At 40.9% G+C, this 20,623-nt stretch overlaps 1 protein-coding gene across 4 annotated transcripts in view; it reads left to right on the plus strand.

The window, feature by feature from the left end:
• Positions 1-20,623, plus strand: part of Meis1 (Meis homeobox 1) — a 143,327-nt gene that overhangs the window by 116,673 nt on the left and 6,031 nt on the right. For all 4 annotated transcript variants that reach the window (XM_052734765.1, XM_052734764.1, XM_052734762.1 and 1 more), the window contains one exon: positions 1,258-1,334. In XM_052734765.1, the coding sequence (XP_052590725.1) occupies positions 1,258-1,334 (77 nt within the window). The remainder of the gene's footprint in view (positions 1-1,257; positions 1,335-20,623) is intronic.

The following is a 20,623-nucleotide window of genomic DNA, read 5'->3' on the forward strand; positions in this document are numbered from 1 at the left end:
ATGTAGGTATGTTTCAACTTAGACGCACTTGACAACTGAGCAGAAAATATTCCCACAAGCAAATTTCAGTAGAATTCCACATTCATTTCATTATTTAATTATGCGATCAATACTTTTTGTATTCTTTTCCTCATGACGAACAGAGCTGGGCTTGTTCTTCGTAGCTCATATATGATCTTTGACTTTTTATTGGCCTTTACACAGAATCCTAGCATATGTTGACCTTTAGATGTGGAAACAAACTGTATTAGCTGCTTTTCTTATCACTGTGAGCAAAAACAAAAAGAGCAACAGAAAATGAAAAACAACAATAACAAAGCATGGTGAAAGCAGCCTATGGGGAAAGGGTTTGTTTTGGCTCAGGCTTTGAGGGGATACAGTCCATCATGGAAAGGAAGGTGCGGGGGCGGGGGGAGAGAGGCACAGCAGAGAGAGGGGGAGCCTGGGGCTGGTACACACTCTCTCATATCTCCAGAGACAAGAATTAGAGGCAGCCAAATGCTGACACTCAGCAACTTCCTCGTTCCCCTTTATTTAGTATAGGACTATAGCCCACAGGATGGTGCGGCCCACATTCAAGACGGGGTTTTCCCTCAGCTAATCCTCTCTGGAAACACCCTCACCCATGCAGAGGTGTGTCTCCTAAGTGATCCCAAAGCTTGTCAAACTGACATGGAGATGACACCAGTTTTGGTTGAGTTTTACTTGCTGGTGCTTTGCTCAAAAGTTGAAACAATCGAGGCCTAAATAAATTATACCTAGCTTAGTTTTAATATTTTAACACAGCACTATGGTGTTGTGGAGGGAGAATGTCACACTTAAATACTGGGGACCTCAGTGAAGAGTATATTAAATCAGAGGGATATTTTGAGAGAGAGAGAGAGAGAGAGAGAGAGAGAGAGAGAGCGCGAGTGAGTGAGAGAGAGAGAGAGAGAGAGAGCGCTCACCTTACAATTGGATAAAACACAGAGAAGATCATGATAAACTTTCTAGCCTTGCAACAAATAAACTTGTTAAAGGGTAAACTCAGTATCAAGGTTCTGCAAGTATCCTAAATAGACATTATTCACTTCACTAATCTTTGTAATTGGCTTGTCTTTTACTGCCATTAATTAGATGATGTAGTATTCCATTAATAAGAGTGACACACCTCAGCATTTTTACCTTTAATTATAGACTTCACTAGACACTTAGGTTATTGACAAAATGCTATAAACATTGCCTGCTGTACACATACTTCTTTTTGATCTCTTTCAGCACCCTTACCCTTCTGAAGAACAGAAAAAACAGTTGGCACAAGACACAGGACTCACCATCCTTCAAGTGAACAATTGGTGAGTAACTTGGCTGGAGTTTACAGACAGTCTGTTCCCCGCTCTGGCAACCTGCAGTTAATGCACTGCATGAAGAAGTCACACCCAGCTGCTGCTGCTTTCCCTAGCGGCTTGTTGATAAAGGTGGAAACAAACTGGACTGATGTGGAAGAGTGCTTTCTAATGTGGAAAACAGAATGTGCTGCCTTCCACCTCCTCTATGAATCAACAGGTTTTAAGCACGGGATGAGCGTGTTTTAGTGACTATTCACTCTGAGCCTGAAATAGTATCACTTTCTTTGGCTTTTTCTCTTTAGGATAACTTATAGAGTTGGTATCATATTATTTTCTATGAAAGAAGAAAACTCTACCATTACTACATAGCTGTTTTAGATTCACAGAGAAACCAATTCAGTGAGCTTTCGTCAGGGTTATCCATTAGATGATAGCATCTGGAGTTCTCTTCACACTCAAACACTGAAGAAGAAAAAAGTTGTTTTCTTCTCTGAACGTCTTTACAACCTGATGTAGCTGAGGGCTACTCAATACTATTTCCGAGTAAAATGTCAATTCCTGATCTGGCTGAGGTTAAGCACTGAGTACTGACCAATAATATTCTGACTAATTGTCCTGCAACATGGCACCGAGGCTCTAAGAAAGTGTGATTTAGTGCCCTAAAAGCCATGCTAGGATAATCACCGAGGCCTACTGTCATATTTGAAGGGTGTTGAAAGCCAATTGCCTCTAAAACTAAGGATATCTAATTAGTCATTCTAATATTTTCAGATCAGTGTTTATAGTGGAGAAATCTTCTCTTCTTTGAAGTAAAATCCAGAAAAGGCTCAAAACATGGTCGGAGAAGAGAGAACACCAAGAATGACAGTTTGTAGGCATAAGTCTTTCTTTCTGTTCAATCAGTGTCAGAGATTAATATTACAGACTCTCTGATTACATAGCCTAATCCATTTCGGTGAATAAATTTGTTCTTGATGTCCATTGTACTTACATTAACAGACCCTTCACTGTTAGCGAGCCTCGAGCCTTTGGGAGATATTTCAGATATATTAAACCCCATTACAGAAAATGTAATTTCTGTCAATATAATCCCATGTATTCGTCAACTTAGTGTTTTAGAGATAACAAGCTACTTATGCTATATTTGCCTTTGGAGGATTAATTTACAAAGTGTGCTATCTGCAAGACACAGACAGACTCACATGAGCTTCGCTTGTAAGGGTTATCAATTTCTGTGACCTTACCACAGCCTTCAGAGATCAATTTTTTGCAGCCCTCTTAGTGGACAGGGAACCCACCGAAGTCATACTGTATCTAAAAGTGTTAAGTTCTGTTGCCTCGGAGACTTTGCCGTTTGCCTATTTTTATTTGCTATTGTCTTGCAATCTTCAAGACTGTCAATACTGCCTGTTTGAAGATGGTTTTTCAGAGGTTCTGAATGATTCCATGAGGGAGACAGTGAGTTTTATATGTGTACCTACAATCATGTTTTTAGGCTTAAAGTGATGGTGAGGTGGTACAATACAGTGGGGGCTGTTGAAATGTGGCATCTCCTTGGGAAATGTTCTTTGGTGAACATGAAGGAGTGGCAGGCTGAGCTCAAACTAAGGAGCACTAAGGAGCTGGCTGTCTATCATACATGCCATCTCTCTTCGTCCTCAATGTTGCTAGCAAACTCTATTCATAAACATAGTTACCAGAAAAAATTCAACACCCTCTGCTGTGCAAAGCCTGTCTGATGGGACATTTCCCATGAATGCAGGGGCATAAGGACCTTCCTGTGGTGCCAGGTGATGTATATAAACCATCAATCCCTGGGTTCTCTGCACAAGATCTACCAGAGAGCTACAGGTCTTCATCAGCCAATGGCCACAATTTCATGTCTTTACTTTGTAATTAGAGAGGAGAAAAGGAAGACTAGGAATTAGGAAGCTATGAAACCATTTTCAAAGTATATGCAGACTTAAGACTGAAGCTCAGTTTTGCAGATAGGTAACTTCAAAATTACTTTTACTTCTTTGACTTGGGTCAGAGTGTATGGCTCTCCCTTTTGCCTTGTCCTTTCTGAGTATAGGAACAGTTCTTCCCTGCACCTCATTTGCTTCCCATTTGTAAATTTCTCTGACCTCATTGATAACTTTCCTGGAGAGAATATCTCTAAAGTAACCTAAAATATTTGAGATGGGTTGTTTTCTTGAAGTGTAGTGAATAATGGCATTTACGTGTTTCATTCAAGTTTCAAAACATTTTCCAAACCTTCTCTTTTTAAGAGCCTGGGAATAGCTAAGTGGGGGTGGTGCACTCCTTTAATCCCAGCACTCAGGAGGCAGAGGAAGGCACATCTCTGAGTTTGTGGCCGGCCTGGCCTACAGAGTGAGTTCCAGGACAGCCAGGGTTACACTAAGAAACCTTGTCTCAGAAAACCAAACAAACAAAAAAGAAGCTAGGAATAGATACATATTTCTTGAGACTTTAAGTAGGAAGTAACATGCAAATAATGATGGCACTTTTGAAAACTAAAGGTGTCATAGAATCTTAAACCATGGCCTGTTTGAAGACTTAAAGACAGAAAAAGCAGAGGGTATTTTTCTTCTCCTTCACATAATAAAAACACACAAAGCTTTTCGGAGAGCCTGCAAATAAATACTTTCATTACGTAGAACAGCAGCCCATGAGGTTCTTTGCTTCTACAAATCCTAATTTAAAAAATGATCATTAATGTCTTAAGACTTCCTCTTCACTTCATTTAGTTACAACTTAAAAAAAAAATTCCATCCTTGGATTTCTTAAAACTTGTTAACACACATGTAAATTTTTGTATATGCTATGAGTCACTGCTGAAGATGTTTCATAAAATGCTGAAGGGCAGGTTGGGTGTAGATCAGTCATAATTATTGGCAGCAACATAATGTATTGAAATGAACAGTATGTTAAGTGAAAAGTATAAACTCATGTCTAGTTGCTAGCTTGTCATAGAAACCGTAGCTGGTGCAGCTTTAGTGAGGCCTCAACTGGAAGATGAGACAGGGACTTTGGGGCACTGTTCCTTCCCACCATCACTAAAGCCCATTTTCTGTCTTTTTGTTGACATAAAGGATATACTACACATCAGATGATGAAGACTAAAACAGATGGGCGAATAGGGAAGTGGAAGAATCCCACTGTAAAACAATAAGACAGACTTGACGAAGAGAAAGCAGAGATAAAAATGTAACTGCAAAACACTCATAGTTATTCTACTAGTCAGAATAAAACTAGAGAGTAGGGATCTTCACATGGCTGGCAGGAGAGCCCTGGGATGGAATGGGAGATTGATCACACAGGAGGCTGTAGACTAAACCTACGACAACATAGTTTGTTGAGATCTGAGGCCTTTATTTAAATAACCCAGAATATTAAAGTATTTAAAATATTACAAGTACTTCAAATGTGTTATTTGATTTAAGGAGATAGTGCATGGCTTTTCCAAGTCGACTGCTATGACTAATTGCCTACGCACTTCAGTGCTGTGAGGAGTTTAGACCCAAAGTGTGGTCAGTTGTGAGATACAGCCTGCCCTGTATGCTGGTGTCCCCTTCCTCTTTACTCCTTTGTTACACAGTCCCATTGGGAAATGGTCAAATTCACATTTGGGAACTTTCTCTCTCTGTTCTTCTCATTGTTGTTGTGACAGGGTGCTTTTGAGAACAATCGTTACATGTTGAGCCTTTCTTTTCACTTGAAGTAGAAATATTGTAAGTTTTGGCAGTAGATGGCTCTTCATGTCTTTAAATATTTCAATATGTAGACAGGGCTTTAAGACGTCATTTCAGAGTGAGGTGGTGGTGGCGCATGTCTTTAATTCCAGCACTTGGGAGGCAGAGGCAGGCGGATCTCTGTGGGTTCTAGGTCATCCTGGTCTACAGAGTGAGTTCCAGGACAGCCAGGGCTACATACACACACAACACACACACACACACACACACACACACACACACACACACACATACACACAATCATTTTAGTATTCAAGTCTTTTATCAAATGTGTTTTTACTTATTGTTTGAGAATTTCCTAAGTATATGCAATATGTTTTTATCTACTCCTGACTCCCTCCCCCCAGGTAGATGTCTAAAGACATACACATACACATACATGAACAAACACATACATGAATATGCACATAAATTCAAAGCCAATATTTGGCTCTTTTTTATCTTTAGCAGACCAACTTTTATACATTGAAACTGTGAGTGGTCGAATAAAAGCTCATTTATATATTTTTAGGCCAGTGCTGCAGACCAGGGAATTCCCTACAACAAAAACTGATGTCTTATGCTGTACAGTACTGGCTGGGAATCCCAGACACTTCCTGTCTCAGCAGAGTTCTAGCCCAATGCACATACGATCATCATTCTGTGTTTGGAGAAGGTGCAAAATATACAGTATACATGAAATCTGGCATGTGTCTAGAGAGAAAACCCCTTTCTATCAATTGGGTATATAAAATTCTAGGCAACACCCTGACATCTGATAAGATATCAGAACTAGTGTCGTTGATAGATTTTAGATTTAGAATCCATACTGGATCTTCCTAGGTCCTTCATCTAGTGCCCTTAAAACTGCCAAGCATTCAGGCATCACTTCCCATTTGTTACCCATGGGGGGAAAAAAGCTAGATTCTTATGCTACAGGCAGGTAAAAATGGAAGCTTATTTTTAGAAAATCTGATCTTTACTATAATAGATTCAACAGTTAAAGGTCAAGTTTATTTCTGAATTATAGTAGTAATGTAGCAAATACTTTTATAAGTAATCAAAGATTCTATAAATACAGAGACATATTTAGATGTAAATGTTAAAACATTCACAAATTATCCTCTCAGCTTCTCTTATCTGAAAATCAATAGGGGTCAGTGGGTTCCATGGGATTGTTCTGCTTTTCTTCTGATGTAATTTAATAATACATTTTACAGATGTTGTTTAAACATTAGGCACAGATTGTTTTGTCAATAAATCTAAGCAGAGGCCTGACACACAGACAAGGGAAAAACAGATGTAAAAAAGAAGAGAAAAAGGAAAACCCAACCCAACCCATAGCAGTGTTCAGTGTGAGAGGCTCTGGGGTCATTTGTCTGCTGCTCAAGTGCAAAATGAAAGTGCAACCGTGCAGTGATTTTTCCCTGGCTGGAAGTCACCTAGGGATGAAGCGACTTCACACACACACAGACACAGACACAGACACACACACACACACACACACACACACACACACACATACACAGTCATTTTACTCCACAGCTGCTTCCGCTTTCCCCCTGGAGAATTGCAGAGTAACCTCCATTTAAAGTAGACTTCCTAATTGATCAATGGAGTAACAGGTGCAGTGTTTTAACACAAAAGGAGACATATAAACAGACCAACTCCCAGGAACATTTCAGAATGTGTTGTTCGTTAAGCCTCAGTTAATTGCTATACTTTTCACCTGGGGTGTCGGTTCTAATACCATCACCTTTACAGACACTTACTCCCCTCCGTTCAGATTAGAGCAATCAGGAATACTCACTAGATAAAAGATTGTCTAGCCGCTCACAAGAAAATATTGAAATCAGTCAAAAAAAAATGTTTAGCTTGCATATTGCCAGAGACGGGGCTGGCGAGATGCCAGACGGTCAGGGTATTCCTGGGGAGGAAACTGAGTGAATAGCTCTGAGGGCAAAGGCCTGTGAACTGAGAACCTCCAGGTCTGGTCACGTCAGAGAGTTCCGGGAGTTCGACAGACAGCCTGCTTTTGTCTGCAGATTTCAAGAACTTCCTGCAAACAAGTCTCTTAGAAGATGACTTCTGCTCTGACTATTTGGTACAGTTTGCTCAAGTTTCACGTCATTGGCTTTCTCAGAGGTCCCCCCTGTCCCTCCCCCACGGGTATAAAATCATTCTCTTAACACTGTTGAAGATGGACACTCCTTAAGAAGGGGTAGGTATTGCTTCACCTAGGTGGATGGAAACTTGGACTCCTTCCGTCATGGAAGTCCAAACCCCGAGTCTTGGAACTGCTGCCTCTCCTCCCAGGCAGCCAGCAGCGTCAAGATTATTAGGGCAAGACTATACAACACACCTGAAGCTCAGGCTTCCAGCTGAGGAAGCGCTTTGAGACACATCAAGTGAGGCTCAGAGTTGGGCGACCCATTCACTGTGAACACAGTGTGTTTGTCTGGATGTCTGTAATTCCTTTCAACGAAGGAAAGGAATGGCTTGCGGACTGACTTTGAACATTGTGCATGGGTCAGATGTACCTATTGCAAGACCTCATTAAGCCAGGTTGGCTCTTTTCATTCTGTGTCAGGACAAGCATCTAGTCAGTCAGAGAAATGGGTGGTGAGGTCCCCCAGAGTGAGTGCCATGTGCCGACCCCAGTGTGTTTGAGTAGAACACTGGAAAAGAGGCATCCAGAACTCATCATGGGAAGTGGGTTCTAGGAAGCATGATGGCTAAGGTAAAAGAACTGGTCTCCACAGGTGGCAAAAGAGCCGGATGAGAATATAACGCTTACACAGGGCAAGTCATTGAGTAAGGGGAGGGAATAGAAAAGAACTGATAGTGATTCAAATGCTTAATCGTCCCCCTCATTCCTGACCAATGACATATGGGTCCTTCCTTAGGTCGTTTTTTTCCCCCCACAGATATCAGCTTCCTGTACTTTAAAGTAAACACATAGGGCTGGTTAGTTAGAACTCTAGCCCCTGATGGGTCTGTATTCTAGACTGTAGAGTGCATGAAGAAACAAGGTGAGCATTGGGAAGTTGGTTTAATCATAGCTTGACTGTAGGGATGGAGGGGGAGAGCACTGTGATAAAGAGACACACAAGAAAATTAATTAAAAAGTTGCTACTTTCTCTCCTCTTAAATAAGCAAATCAAACACTGTAAAATAAAGACTAGATGAAATTAAACATTATTGCAAGACATGAAAAACATGTCTGCTGTCATTTGAGGATTCATAATAAAGATAAATCAGTTGTTTTTAGCAGTGTGCGATGAGACTGTGAAGGGCATGGCAGATAATAGCCTTGAAATTTCTGAAGTTATTGTACAGCGAAATTTGTTTTTTTCCTCAGGCATTCAATCTTTTTCTCTAGCAATTTTGTACATAGCAAACTTTTTAGTGGGTGCATTAATAATCTTTAAGTAATGGGTTGTCAGGTGTCAGTTAGAGATTAAAAGATTGTTTAAGCATTCCCCATTTGCTTTTCCAAATGAGTTTTGTAGGTCAGGAGAAACAACTTTTTGAATTGTGGTTGTGTGTGCACACCGTTTCTCCTGCCTTCCTTTGGCTCCACTCCAGGCATATGTGGCAATTTGAAACTCACACTGTGTGAATCAAGGGGACGGATGTCTCGGCTGTCTTCAGTAAATGTATTCAAGTGTTTAAATGTTATTCTGGATCATCTCAAAGGAACTTTGCAAGGGGAAGCAGATTTAGCTGTGAGGGGTAGTGAAGCTGTGCACACCAGTGGTTCTCCAGCAAGTCAGGCTTAGGTCTATTCTTGTCAGATCTGTCTTGAGTGTGTTTACATAGAGTTTGCCTTCCTGGCATTTTCTGCTTGCACGGGCCTGATCTCCACCTATTTTGTGTCAACAGTTGCTGAGCCCGGTGTTGGGTGATTAAGCATTAAGCACCAAGCCCTGAGCTGGCTGAGACCCTCTCTCCCTCACTTACATCACTGACTTGCTTCAGGGCTGTGCCTACAGAAAACAAAAAGCATATTTGAGTGGATAAAAAGTCAGCTTAAAATATTGAAAAATGGGGGCAAATGTTGCCTCTTTGCTAAATAAAAGTTTTCTCAAAAGTGGAGGGGCGCCGTCGGCTCAGTGGAAGGGGTATTTCTAAAGACAAATGTCTAGGATCTGGTCTGTGCTTACACCTATGTGTGGATGCCACAGCCCTTTGTGTAGATATTTAGGGCTATCTTCAATTATATTTAAGAAAAATTTCTTTTTTAGAAGGAAAGCACAACATTCAAAAATAAACCCACGTAGGCCGGGCGGCAGTGGTGCACGCCTTTAACCCCAGCACCCGGGAGGCAGAGCCAGGCGGAGCTCTGTGAGTTCGAGGCCAGCCTTGTCTACAGATCAAGATCCAGGACAAAACTACACACAGAAACCCTGTCTCGAAAAAAACCCAATAAATAAATAAATAAATAAATAAATAAATAAATAAATAAATAAAACCACGTAGAATGAATGTCTGTAAGTTTTGGCAAATATGGGGTTCTCCATTCAATGCCACCACGATCGATCACTGAGCATGTTTCTCTCCACTTATTTGCATTTTAAAGAAGTTTTTAGGTTGGCTTACTGGTTTGGGAAGTAATTAACTCTTTCATTCTAGTCACACCTCAGCACTAACAAATAAATAACAAGAACACTTCATCTGTTTGATATTCTTAAAGACACTATTGGTTTTTACCCTCAAGTAACCAGTGCCTCTCGAGATTACACACTATCGTCTAGGAAGGGAAAGCCATTTCCTTCCTTAAATGCAGTAAGTCTTGCAGGCCCATGGTGATTATCCATCTTGGGTCATAAATGTAACTTTGCTCAGAAAAAAAAAAAAAAGAATTTCCTGTCATTGGTGAGATCTGGCTTAATGCTGATAAAGTCTTTTTTTTTTTTTTTTTTTTGGTTTGTTTTTGGTTTTTTTTTCCAGGCAGGGTTTCTCTGTGTAGTTTTGGTGTCTGTCCTGGATCTCGCTCTGTAGACCAGGCTGGCCTCGAACTCACAGAGATCCGCCTGGCTCTGCCTCCCGAGGGCTGGGATTAAAGGTGTGCGCCACCTCCGCCCAGTGATAAAGTCATTTTTTAAAAAAGAACAATATATTGCTTATGGATGGAAGTTAAAATATCCTGATTAAATAACATATATTGAAGTTTTTGTACTTTTGCTCTAGGGTACAGAACTTTTTTTTTTTTTAAAGAAAGCAGTCTTTTTGCTGTCTGTTTTCTGACTGAAGGGTTGTGTTGGTCTGTACTACAAGAACATCTGCTGTGATTGACTGTTTGATCCCTCATTTGGGTCAGAGTTCATGTATGGTTGGAAATGGTTGGGGGAACGGGGTTGAAAAAGCTAATAGAACTGTATGCGTACAGAAGCCATAGGATCTCGGTGGCCTCGGCTGCTCACCTGGCAGGGTTGTTCATGGAAACGGAAGTGGACTTGGTTGTGACTGGAATTCCTGGCCTTCGTTTGGGCTTGGAGAGTTGGGAAACCAAAAGAGACATGTGACAATCATTCTGAGTGAATGTAGTGTTTAAGGGGGCGGGGGGGGGGGGGGGGGAGGCACATTGAGAATTAAATTTTGTTTTCAGTCATGCTATTTCTTTTGAAACTGTAAACGTGACTTTTGAAGTGCTGCGCAAGGGATCAAGGATTAGAATTTTAGAAACCCTGTGCTGTTGAGGCCTCGGGTGCAGCTGCTGGGTGGGAACTTCTGCATCCCTTGACAAAGGGGGCCCTGCGTCTGTGGGCTGCTAGGTGCCAGCCAAGAGGCAGGGACAAGCAGGCTCCTGTCCGGAGCTCCTTCAGGCCTCCCTTCCTGAACTCATTCTTAGCTCGTTGTTAGGCAGGCTGCACAGGTCATAGCATTTGTTCATTTAAACCGCAGGATTCAGTGCTGCATCCACAGAGCTCTGCAACCCTTCCCACCGTCAACCGTTAAATATTTTTGCCACTTTAAAAGACACTGGGTGCCGTTTAGACGACTACCACTCTTCTTATTTCCTGAGCTCCCGGCAGCCACTCAGCTTTCTGTCTCCACATTGGCCTATTCTGGGCATCTCACACACACATGCACACACAAGCTGCGGTCTTAGGTGATCTTATGTGATTGTTTCTCTCACCTCATGTCTTCAGGGTCCACCTACATTGTAGCGCGTATTATTAGCACCTCACTCCTGGCTGAGCAGTGATGCACTGTGAGACTAGAAACACGTTCGGTTTAGTCCTGTGTCAGCTGGTGACCATTTGTGGTGTTTCCAGCTCATGCTGCTATGAGCTTTGTACTAGTATGTATTTTTTGAGACTTACAATGGCAATAATCTCACCAACTCCTGTATTAAGTTTTACAACTAGCAAAGCAAGCTTCTTCACAGTAAGCCACTAGATCGCTGTGGTTATACACCTACATGCTGCTCTCATCTCCGGGCCAGTCAGTCAGCTCCCAGGCTCTTCCGACTAACCACCGTTTTGACTCTCCCTGACAGACAGTGGCCTAGCGTTTTGACTGAGATAGCACATATAATATTTTGTTTTGAAAGGGTAGGGGTTGGCGATGTATCTGGGTTGGTAGAGCGTTTACCTAGCACGTAGCAAGTCCTAGGTTCAATCCCTAGTACCACATAATACCTAGTCTGGTAGGGAACACCTATCATCCTAGAGCACTTGGAAGGTGGAAGCGAGAGGTATGAGGTCAACCTCGGCTAAGCAGTCAGTTTGAAGCCTGCCAGCCGAGGATTCATGGGACTCCAAGGAAAAAGGAAAGGGGTGGGGGTAGCTGGAAGGAGGGAGGGAGGAAGGGAAAGGGGGGAGAAGTTGGGTAAGGGAGGGAGGGAGGGAGGGAAGGAAGATGTTGTGATACTTGCATTTAATTCCAACCCTCATGAGGCAGAGGCAGGCAGATCTCTGCGAGTTCAAACCTGATCTACATAGACCTGGGCCAGTTAGGGTTTCATAGTGGGATCCTGTCTCAAAAACAAACAGACAGACAGACAAACAAACAATCACAAAACAGAAAAGAAAAGGAAAGTTACACCAGCAGCCAGCAACCCAGCAGTGAACACACATCCTTCAAAGCTTCGCCCCCAGGCCTCATTTGTCAGCTTCTAAGAGGGGGCTTTTTGTCTCCTCCATTTCCTCATCTATCTCAGGGAACAGAGTTTGCCTTGCAGTGTTCATGGCTCCATGTCCAGCTCTGGGGCTTACAGAGTGCATATTGTGACATGACATTGAGTTTAGATCTTGTTTTACTGGTTGAAACAAAACGCCCCAGGAACCATTCGAAAGAATGGACACAAACCCCCACTTGCGGGTCATGGGGACTATGCTGTTCTGTAACTAAATTCTGTGACCAGGCAAAACTGCGTGACAAGGTACATTTTAAGAAGGCTTCCCTTGGTATGAGTGAAGGTTCCAAGGCCAGAAAGTTACAGTCACTGAAGGTATGGGAAGCTGGGACAAGCAAAGGAAGGGTGCCGGAGAGAACCAAGCATTCAGAGGCACTCCAAGAGGGGACTAAGATTTAGTGTGTCTTGTGTGGATGGAGGAAGTTATGCTTCTAATGCAATAGGGCTTCAGTGTGATCATTTAAGGCAGCGTTCTTTAGAAAAATACTGCATATCTAATGATTAAAATGGTCCTCTCTCTCAATTGCCTGAGTGGCTCCGTGGTCATGTGTGTTGCTCACTGTCTATTCACTCTCAAAGGCGTCCTACTTCATGTGATAAACTATCTGCCCTCTTTATAAAGGAGACTGGCAAAAACAAAATCCACCAGAATTATCTTTAAATATATATATTTAGTTAGTTATGCTTTAGGGATGCTCAGTTATATACAATCTTATTGGCTTTTTGTGAATGAGAAAATTAGTATTTAAATGAGGAAAAAAGGCTCAGCTACAAAATAAACAATGACATCCCTTTTGGTAATATTTTTATAGTTTCCAAAGCTTTTTCCTTAGCAGAGAAAGGTTAACTACTTTTAGCGATCGCTTACGCATTGTGCTGATAACCATTGTAAATGAATGTGACTTACGTAAACTACTTTTTTCCCTTATATTTATGGTTACACAAACTCAAACCTTCACATTTAGGTAGATATTTCATATGTGTCAATTTTTTAACCTATATTTGAAATCAATGGACACTTAAATTTGTGAGTGTGTGTGTGTGTGTGTGTGTGTGTGTGTGTGTGTGTGTGTGTGTGTGTCCGCGCTTGTGTGGAAACAGGTGTCTTGATTGCTTTCCACTCTATTTTTGAAACACGGTCTCTCACTGAATCTGGAGCTGTCTGATTCACCTTTGCTTGATTGGCCAGTGAGCCCCACGGATCCGTCAGTCTCTTCCTTTTCAGCCATAGGATTACAGATGCAAACTACTGTACCTAACTTTTTTTTTTTTCAAACGTGCATTTTGGGGATCAAATCCAGGTTCCCATGCTTGTGTAGCAAGCATTGTATTGACTGAACCCCCTCTTCACCCCTTCCTTTAAGTTATTCCCAAACGTTCGGTCTTCCTTCACTAAGCCTATCAAAATGCACTCATCATGTATTCGACCAAATTTAGCCCTCAGGATTTAGTGTTCTAGAAGGTGGCGGGTAGAAAGCAAGGATAAGAGTTCAAATTAGAATAAAGGATTCAGGAAGCCCATGTGGTGTGTACCCATGCAGTGATGAGTTATCTTAAAAGTATTTCAGTTGTAAGTCCAAAACAGCACATAGGTTTTGTTATGACTTTGCACTGTCATTGTTAATTAAATGATGACCCCCTCCACTGGGTGCTTTAAAGAAAACCTGCGTATAATAATTTCTTTGCTCAAGCTAGACAACATCAGTTCTTCCTACATTCCCTGCCTCTGGCTTCTCATCCTCTGGTGGAATTCCTGTGATTTGAGCAATCTGACATTATGATTCTCGAGTGGGTATGGAAGAGAGCTCCCTCCCCCTTTCCCTGTCTCCTCAGCCATTCTCTGCTCCCACCCCCAGACATGAGTGATGGACTGCAGCCCGGGAGCTGCCGGATCCTGGAGGAGGTTAAGAAACCAGAAAAGGTGCCAAAAATAGGATTTCATAAGGTTTGACTTGAGATTGAGTCAACTTTCTTGAGCATCTTAACATGTTTTATAAAATTTTATTTCACAAAGAAATGATTTGTAGAAAGGTTGAATCTTGAAGACTATCAGTTTCGGATCATTAAGTCCAATAAGTAAATGTAAATCTGCAATAATGATTTTCAGTAGAAGATTTTTTTTTCAGCTAAATTTTTTGCTTGAAAGAACAAAGAGTTACTTGGGAGATGGCTACAACTCTTTTCCGTAGTCTTTGTCTATAAAGCATGCCTTAAAATTATAAGGGAATGCTGACTATTTTAAAAGTAGATATGGTTTTCTTTGACTAACTCTCATAGGGTTGAAAGAATATTATGTTAAGAAAGCTCATGTTATAGAAAAATAACAAAATTCTGGAATTACACAATTATCTTCCAATGTCAGATTTTTTCTATTTAAAGTTTTCATCAGATCTCTTAAAATTAAAAGAAGAAAAATCTTTAGAAAATTCCCCCAATAAATTCTGTCAATTAAATATTATATGTACATATTGTTGATTTTTAATAGAATAAAGAATACTATATACAAAAATTATCAGTAATTAAATTGTATTTAGGAATACATGATATTTATTTTTATTTAAATATATATGGAACTATTTATAAATATAACTAATACTAATCAATGCATTTTTACTAATTTACCTTTATAGTCAGTATGATCATTTCTAGTTGTGTGTTTGTATGTGCATGTGCATGTGCACATGTGTATGCAGGCTCACATTCATGTGTGTACAAAAGTGTGTATAGGTCAGAGATCAACTTCAAGTCATCCACCATTAGGCCTTGTTGGCTGTCCTAAGTACTTAACTGGCCAAGCCATCTGCCCCCATGAAGTAATTTCCTAATTATTTTATCTTCTCGGGCATTAGAGGGTGTTGGAAAATGACATTTCTCCATACTTAGAAAGGTGCGTGCTACAATAAACCCAGGTCTACCCCCATTCTATTTACTTATTCCTAGCTGGTCAACAAGACTGTGGGACCAACAGAGAAGTGGGTCATTGTTTGGAAACAAAACCACTTGGATTGTATATGGATTCCTAGCTTGCCTGTAAGATGCCAGGGTAGCTGATGTGGGCTCTCTTTACTTATGTTAGTTGTAGTGAACACTAACCACCGAGGAAGAGAACTGGTAACGGGGAGACAGCCAGGTGAATGGCTGAGTTTCCCCTTAGTTGTCATCACTATTCCAGTGACCTACAGAAGGGAAGTCAAGCCGTAGACAGTGTTGGCTTCAGAACTGGGCAACTCTGCCTTGGGTTTAGCTCCTGCCAGGTGCCCACTAAGCTCTCCTCATCCTCCTGGTCTCTGAGAATTCAGTTTAGCATCAAAGTTTGGGACCATGGCAAAAAGCAGATGATAAACAAAGGCTAAAGGTCCATTTCAGAAAGCAGTTCCACCAGCTCCTGATTAGAAAACCATCCTGGATTCCAACCCGAGAGAGAAAGGAGACAAGCGAGGTGGCAGAGTGGGAAATCACACACACACACACACACACACACACACACACACACACACACACACACACACATAAACACACACACATAAACCACACTCATAAACACACACACACCACACTCAAAAACACACACACATATACCACACTCATAAACACACACACATACCACACTCAAAAACACACACACATATACCACACTCAAAAACACACACACATATACCACACCCATAAACACACACACTCACATATACCACACTCATATACACAAACCACACAGACACACATACACAAACACATACATGCCACACTCATACATACACACACCACACTTATATATGCACACCACACTTACACATACACACACACCCCACACTCATAAACACAAATCATACAGACACACACACACATATACCACACTCATAAACACACATCCCCACACAAACCACACAGACACACCCCCACACACTCATACACACAAACCACACAGACACACATAGAAAGCGCATACACACCACACTCACATGTACACACACACCACACTTATATATGCACACCACACTTACACACACCCCACACTCATACACACAAACCACACACACACTTACACATACACACACATACCACACAAATATACACACCACACTTACACATACACACACACCCCACACTCAAACACAAATCACACAGAGACACACACACATACATACACACACCATGCACACACACACACACAAACACATACATACCACACTTACACATACACACATACCACACTTATATATATACACCACACACATAAACACACCCCACACTCATAAACACAAACCACCACACACATACACACAAACCACACTTACACACACACACGTACCACACATACACACACACATTATGACCCTCAACGTCCAACAACTGAGGAGTGAGGTGAAGAAAGGAAACAAGAACTTCCCTGTTGAAAACAAAATTCAGATGCAGCCTGCGATCTCCTTGTCTGGTTCGTCTAAACTGCAAAAAAGTAAAATTCAATTTATGGATGCTCTCAAGTCTCGGATGCTGGGAGATTTTCTTTCCTGTAGGCTCCCACTCTTCCTTAGAAGGACTCTGAGTTCTAAACAAACAACCAGGTCAGAAAGAAACACATCTGTTTATTTGGACATGGAGGAAAGCTAGAAGGTCACCCTGCTATCTTGCTTTCCTTTGTAAAACTTGGCCTGAGAAAGAAGATAATTGGGTCTCCAGCAGAAATTCTACTCTGTGGTGCAGACAGGAGACATTTCTTTCCTTGATTCAGCTGTTTACCACCTACAGAAAGGGAGTTTCGTTCTTAAAAGCAGTGTGTAACTAAGGTGTGTGTGTGTGTGTGTGTGTGTGTGTGTGTGTGTACAGTAATATATAAAGGCAGATAAAACATGTCTAACCTTTAAAGTGTATTTAACTCGACGGTTTACTTTAAAAGCCTAAACTGTAGTATATATTCTATTATATTCTTATATCTATTAAGAAAAGGTATAGACTGCCCATCTCAGTGACTGATGGCTCACACAGTCACATTCCTGACATCCACATCCCAGTTATATTTGAATAGCAGTTGTTAAAAAAAGAAAAAAAAAAAAAAGACTGTTCTGTAGCGATTAGGAAATATCTTTATATTATACATTCTAATTTGGGTTTTATCCTCTTTCTTACTTCTCTTCAGAAACACTATTTTCTTTAACTACATGATGTAATTTCAGCATATATATATATATAATATATATATATATATATATATATATAAAATATATGTGTGTGAGTATTAACTATTTTACTGATTTCTCCTAAAATAACACCGTGTTAAGAAGGAAAATAAGTCCATTTATGTTCACATCCAATCTAAAGGCATTTTGTTGGTTTCCTGGTTGAGAAATTTCTTGATAATTTTGCTTCTTTCACAATGAAAAGTAAAGCATTCTGTCACCAAAGCAGGGAGGATGAGACACGGGTCAAAGGGCACTTGAGAAACAAACAGCCAGGCCAGTTTATTTAAACAGATAGTGGGACAAGGGAGCTGACCTCAGTTTGACTTATAGTGGGAGGAGCAAGAATGCCATTTTATTGCTTTGCCCAGAAGGAAAATGTTTTGTATCTGAATTCACCCCTAAGCCTTCTAAATACATGCTCTGCTGTATGCAGCTAATTCCAGTGAGAGAGGTTTGAGGGAAAAGACCTGAGGTAGTCTGTGATGGTGATAAAATACACCAAGGAGAATCAAGTTCTGAAATGACACCACATCTAAATAACATGTTGTTTTAGAAAATGAAATACTTTGCTGTTTAACTCGTTACTTTCAGGTAAAGATGTTCACCATGACCTCAAGCCATGATACAAGTTGTTTATAGTAGTATGGAGATTACAATTTGGTAATGTTCCAAGAACTTACTGTGTCCTAAATATATCGATAATGGTTTATTATATTGAAATGTTTTTAAATGATAGGTTTCAGAAAGAGGAAGTTGGGCTGAAGGTGTAGGTCAGTTGGTAGAGTGCAGGCCCAGCACACACCAGGCCCTGGGTTCAGTCCACCAGAACCTCATAAACCAGGCATATTAAAGAACGTCTGTGATCTCAGCATTCAGAAATTCAGGGTCATCTTCCTGAGCTAAATCGCAAGTCTGAGGCCAGCATGAGCTGCATGCAACCCTGTCTCAAAACAAGAAAGAAAGATAGTTCTATGTAGATCTGGTAACTTATCTGAACAATTCAATGTGGTTGAGTTTTCTTTGATTTCCCGTGTTTCCATCTGTTATTGTTTTTAATGACAGGATTCCCAGTGTCTATATAAACTATGAGTCTCTTAAATCTGAATAACAATAAAAAATCCAGTTATCACCTCCACAGAAAGAAGTGAATAATACTTAGTACCTGTGGGTGGTGAGCCAGGAGAATGTGATAGTGAGTTTGTCCTTTATATGGGGACCAGGACAGGCCCTGAATAAACGTGACCAGGGTGTCTCTGCAGACTTCCATAGAGATACAAATAATTTGAGCAAACTGAGTAGAGGGGCCTGCATGATGGTGGGCTCAAAATCTGAGAGATGCTTTACCTCTGGGGAGGGGACCTTTTAAGAGCCGTGAATGTTTAACCCAGGGGAAAGAGAAAGCCTAGAGGACATGATGGTTATGTTCGAGTGTTGGATGGAGTTATTTAAGTTGTCCCAGAGAGCTGTACCTTGAAAGGGTTTTAGATAGAGAACAGGACCTTCCAGCAGTTCATTTTGTTCAAAGACTCTCAGCAAACATGGCTTGTGCTGTGTCGGTTTCAGTCTAGTAGAGGCTAGGCATTGATTCGGTGGGATATTAACGAGGAGACCCACGCCAATGGCCCAGCTAGGTGACGAAGCACTTCCTAAACTTGATTCACGGTTGTTCTCTGGTGCCATGGGATGAATGGTCATGAGTTGGGCACCTGAGCTGGTTACTCTGCACTGGTCTTGGGGAGTCTGAATGTTTGATTGGAGAGGAGTCAAAGGGTGGAATACGGAAACCCGAGTCCCTGGATCTCTTTTGAACAGCCTCATCTTTATCTATATACACAAGCTGGGCAGCCATAGGGATTCTCCAACTATGAGACATTCATTGTCATGCTTGTGCCTCGGCTCAAAGTAAGTGTTGCTGCCAGTGGCAGCTGGCTCGGAAGCAGCTGCTTTTCAGATGTTTGGTTAGTATGGAAGATTCTAGCTGTGGCACATCAATGGCTGTGCTGCACTTGTGGCATTAGGATTTGTTGATGACATAAAACTGTGTCATTAACGAACTCTTCGGTAGCACGTGACTTGAAATAAGTCATTCAGTTCCTCTGAGCCTTGTTAAAAATTGTCCTTATTTGTTAAAAATTGCTTTGCTGGCCATGTGTGGTGGCACATGCCTTTAATCCCAGCACTCGGGAGGCAGAGGCAGGCAGATCTCTGTGAGTTCGAGGCCAGGCTGGTCTACAGAGTGAGTTCTAGGACAGCCAGAGTTACCTAGTGAGACCCTGTCTCAAAGAAACAAAACAAGACAAACCAAAACCAAACCAACCCAAAACAACAACAAAAATTTGCCCTCCCTACCCATGAAATGAATTAAAAAAATTTGAAACAGAGAGTTAACAGACTAAGTTTCTTCTCTGTCAGTGGAGATAATAAACAGTAGCATAAAGAGCTATGCTTTGCTATCTTACCTATGTTAGTTACTATGAAAATTACTTTTGGTATATGCAGAATATTAATATTAAATAATTTTCTAATTGGTCATGCAGTGCAGGCAGCTAATGAAAAGGCAGAGTTTTTTTTTCATTTTAATTGGTTATTTCACATGGTGTTTGTGCTACACCTGTGCTTATAATGAGAATGGAGAATTAATCTAACCTTCTGCTCACATGATTCCAATTTTCATGGTTTATATAAGATAATGATAACCTGATTGGCAACACCGTTTGTGGTAGATCTGTGTTTTAAATATTTTTATTAGCAGTTCAGGGACTTCATATGTAAAAACCGATACAATGCCTGGTCTCTAAGAGCCAGTACCAACAGTGTGCCTTTTAGTCAGAATCCAGTTCCGTCATTTACCTTAATTACTTCTCTGGAAGAACACAAGCAGATCCAGAATACTGAGAATCTTAAACGCTATGAAGCATGTATTTTTATTTTAAAGACATGTCCCTGGCTGTTTAATGGTTTGGATTTTCAGAACTGCTTTCTTCGCTCAAATAGAGAGATGTACAAACTAAAATTGATATGAGACCGTGGACCCTTCAATTACTAATAGGGCATTATTAAACATTTTATCATAGTTTTGATGTCCTGCTCAGAGTGGAGTTGGGAACTAAAGGTAACTTCCTGTTTCAAAACTTAATACATACTCATTATTTTCTGGATTTGGTATTCAATTCTTACAACCCAGAACAACAATCTTAAGAGTTACAGTCTTGTGATGAAGGCTTTGGAGTTAGCTGCGTG

Source organism: Peromyscus californicus, unplaced genomic scaffold, assembly GCF_007827085.1.
Source record: "Peromyscus californicus insignis strain IS unplaced genomic scaffold, ASM782708v3 Scaffold_13__1_contigs__length_99412109, whole genome shotgun sequence".
Classification (NCBI taxonomy): domain Eukaryota; kingdom Metazoa; phylum Chordata; class Mammalia; order Rodentia; family Cricetidae; genus Peromyscus; species Peromyscus californicus.